Consider the following 3,305-nt stretch of genomic DNA (forward strand, 5'->3'; position numbering starts at 1 on the left):
TCCAACTTGAATCAGTATTTGCTGATGCATTATATTATGAAATCGTGTCATTCTGAATCGTGTTAGGGTTTGTAGATTCTACACTTTCTGACATCTGACATCTGGAATTGGTCTGATTGGGACACTTTTGATTCTCTTTTACTGTTGTTTGTTTCTTTATTGGGTGTCAAACTTGAATCAATATCTGTATTGTTTTTGGCTTTTCACTCTTAACTTCTGATGATTATTATATGGTGTGAAACCGTTGACTAGTTTGTTTTTTTTAAATTCCTTCGTTTGTGTTTTGCTTGAAGAGTTCCTCCTTCTGTAGCTCTCTACTAGTTGTGGTATACATGTACTAGTCCTCTGATTTGATATTTCTTGATAAATTTGCTTTCTTTTTTTTGTTGAAACAGACCTATCCGGAAAGCTATTTGTTTTGGTTCATTTGAATTGGGGTTTTGTTGTCTTATTATCCGAGGTAGCTGATTTGTGGTTTGCTTATTGTAGTTCTCTAGATCCCATTCAGGCCTTTGTTTTGTTTATTTCTCATTGTCCCTTAACGTTTTCTCTTTGCAGATGGAGTCTTCAGGTTCCCAGCATAGTCACATTGTTGAGGTTAATGTTGGAAAATCTGGTGAAGAAAGAATTATTGGGGGAAGCAAAGTATGTGGAGAAGCGCCCTGTGGGTTTTCAGATTCTAAGAATGCTTCCGGGGATGCTGCAGAACGTACTGCTTCTATGCGTAAGCTTTGTATCGCGGTTGTGCTGTGTCTAGTGTTCATGAGCGTTGAGGTTGTTGGTGGGATCAAAGCCAATAGTTTGGCCATTCTTACCGATGCTGCCCATTTGCTCTCTGACGTTGCTGCCTTTGCGATCTCGCTGTTCTCTTTGTGGGCTGCTGGTTGGGAAGCGACTCCGAGGCAGACTTACGGGTTTTTCAGGATTGAGATTCTGGGAGCTCTTGTCTCTATCCAGCTCATTTGGTTGCTCACGGGTATTCTGGTGTATGAAGCCATTATCAGGATTGTTTCCGAGACCAGTGAGGTTAATGGATTCCTCATGTTTCTTGTTTCTGCGTTTGGTCTAGTGGTGAACATCATAATGGCTGTTCTGCTTGGGCATGATCATGGTCACAGTCATGGGCATGGGCATGGGCATGGGCATAGCCATGGTCATGACCATCACGATCACGGCGGAAACCATAGCCATGGGGTGACTGTTACTACCCATCACCATCATCATGATCATGGAGAGGACAAGCACCATGCTCATGCTCATGGGGATGTTACTGAGCAATTGTTGGACAAATCAAAGACTCAAGTGGCGGAAAAAGAGAAAAGAAAGAGGAACATCAATGTCCAGGGAGCTTATCTTCATGTCCTTGGGGATTCCATCCAGAGTGTTGGTGTTATGATTGGAGGAGCTATCATATGGTACAATCCTAAATTGAAGATAGTGGATCTTATCTGTACGCTTGTCTTTTCGGTTATTGTCTTGGGAACAACCATCAACATGATTCGAAGCATTCTAGAAGTATTGATGGAGAGTACACCCAGAGAGATTGATGCCACACAACTCGAAAAGGGTTTGCTCGAAATGGAAGAAGTGGTGGCTGTTCATGAGCTCCACATTTGGGCAATCACTGTGGGAAAAGTGCTATTGGCTTGCCATGTCAACATCAGACCAGAAGCAGATGCAGATATGGTCCTCAACAAGGTAATTGATTACATCCGCAGGGAGTATAACATTAGTCATGTTACGATACAAATCGAGCGCTAAAACTAAAAGCAAAGCAAGATCTGATGAGGGATTTTGTATCAGCATTCTCATTAACAATAATATTAATAAAGTTTCTACCTTTTTCCACTTGCTTCGTTTCTTTTGCTTTATAGTTATATGTCATGATCGTTTGGTTGTGCACAAGTAAGCATTATTCCTCTTCAAAGAAGAAACTTTTTGTCCTTGTTTCGAAAAGGGTGAAAGGACGCAACTGCTTAGAACTGTTACGTCATCTTAACTTTTCTGAGATTAGGTCTGCCTTCATTTAAAATTCATTATCTTCCTAGGAGTCAGAGGGCTTGTAATTGTGTTAGAAGCAGAATCTGACTAGGGGTTTAATTGATATGTCACTAGTGGGTCATGTTTGTCCTGAGAGCAAGTAACCAGAGCTTTAAGTTACATCAACAAGTACACACAAAGATGAAACCTACAACCCCCCTAATTTGTTGATTAGGTCTCTAAAGGCGTTCTTCAATTAAGAACTCATATAAAAGTTGAACCTTTTTATTTTATTTTTGTTCACTTTGGTAGGCGGTTCTGGTTCTTATTACAGTAGTATGAACGAGATCTCCAGAATGCAGACAAATTTATTCGTGTTATCTGGGTAATTTGTGTTGGATCTTGTTTTGGCTGTGTTAGACTTACCATGTGAGATAAACAGAGGCCACAACTGAGAACATGGATAAGGTTTCTTCTTGTGCTGTGAACTTATTAAGATCGAATCTGTGTTCTTAAAGAGATAAACATTTCGGATTTGATCGGTGACGAATCTTAGTTCTTTGGAATCCTGTAAATATGCAAAGAAGTAAGGGACAAAAAAGGGATTCTCACCTGAAGCCAAATTACAAATCAGATGAAAAACCCAAAGATATTTACAGGCAAACACTGGTTAGTACCCCTAAAGCCAAGGCATCGACACTTGCATGTTTAACAGATAAGAAGCCACAATTCACGGGTTAAGGAATTGATCATGACTGAGTGAACACAGAGACTTCAAAAGATTCAATTTTTTTTATCTATTGGGTTGTAACAAAAGTTAAAAAGCTTTTTTAATGTGAAAACACAAATCAATGGAAACTCTCTTCTGCTTCTTCATCTTCTTCATCTTCCGTGTGTTAACAGAAGTCCCCACAATTGTCTGTCTTCGCTGCCAGACAAAACTGCCACAGCCAATAATGTTTCTTTGAGGGACCTTTCTTCTGTCAGAGACTTTCCCTCTCTCCCTCTCTCCTCTTCTTGCTCTGCTCAGCCCTCTCACCAACTCATCTTCAGTCCTCAAAACAAACATCTGGCTTCATCTCTTTACCTCTTTGTTTTTTCTTTCCTTTCTCTTTCATATATCATTTTCAATTTCCCAATTTCTCTTCTACATCTTCATAGCAGTTTAAGACCCCTCTTCCATATAAAGCTAACAGCTTAAGCTTCAGAAGCTTTCATAACAAGAAGTGACTACATAAGTTTCTTGTTTTTACTTCATTAAACGCTTCACATTTATTTTCTTTCCCATCATTGTCCTAGAGGAGAGAAAAAAAAAAAAAAAAAAA

The 3,305-nt window shown here is 39.5% G+C and overlaps 1 protein-coding gene across 2 annotated transcripts in view; it reads left to right on the forward strand.

Moving 5' to 3' along the window:
* The window catches only part of LOC104783265 (metal tolerance protein 1-like), a 2,523-nt gene extending 675 nt beyond the window's left edge, over nt 1–1,848 (forward strand). The window contains exons 2-3 of one of the 2 annotated variants that reach the window (XM_019245120.1): nt 396–460; nt 559–1,848. In XM_019245120.1, the coding sequence (XP_019100665.1) occupies nt 559–1,761 (1,203 nt within the window). In that variant the 5' untranslated portion in view covers nt 396–460 and the 3' untranslated portion in view covers nt 1,762–1,848. The remainder of the gene's footprint in view (nt 1–395; nt 461–558) is intronic. The other variant, XM_019245121.1, reaches the window with a different exon arrangement.

This window comes from Camelina sativa, chromosome 4, assembly GCF_000633955.1.
Source record: "Camelina sativa cultivar DH55 chromosome 4, Cs, whole genome shotgun sequence".
NCBI lineage: Eukaryota > Viridiplantae > Streptophyta > Magnoliopsida > Brassicales > Brassicaceae > Camelina > Camelina sativa.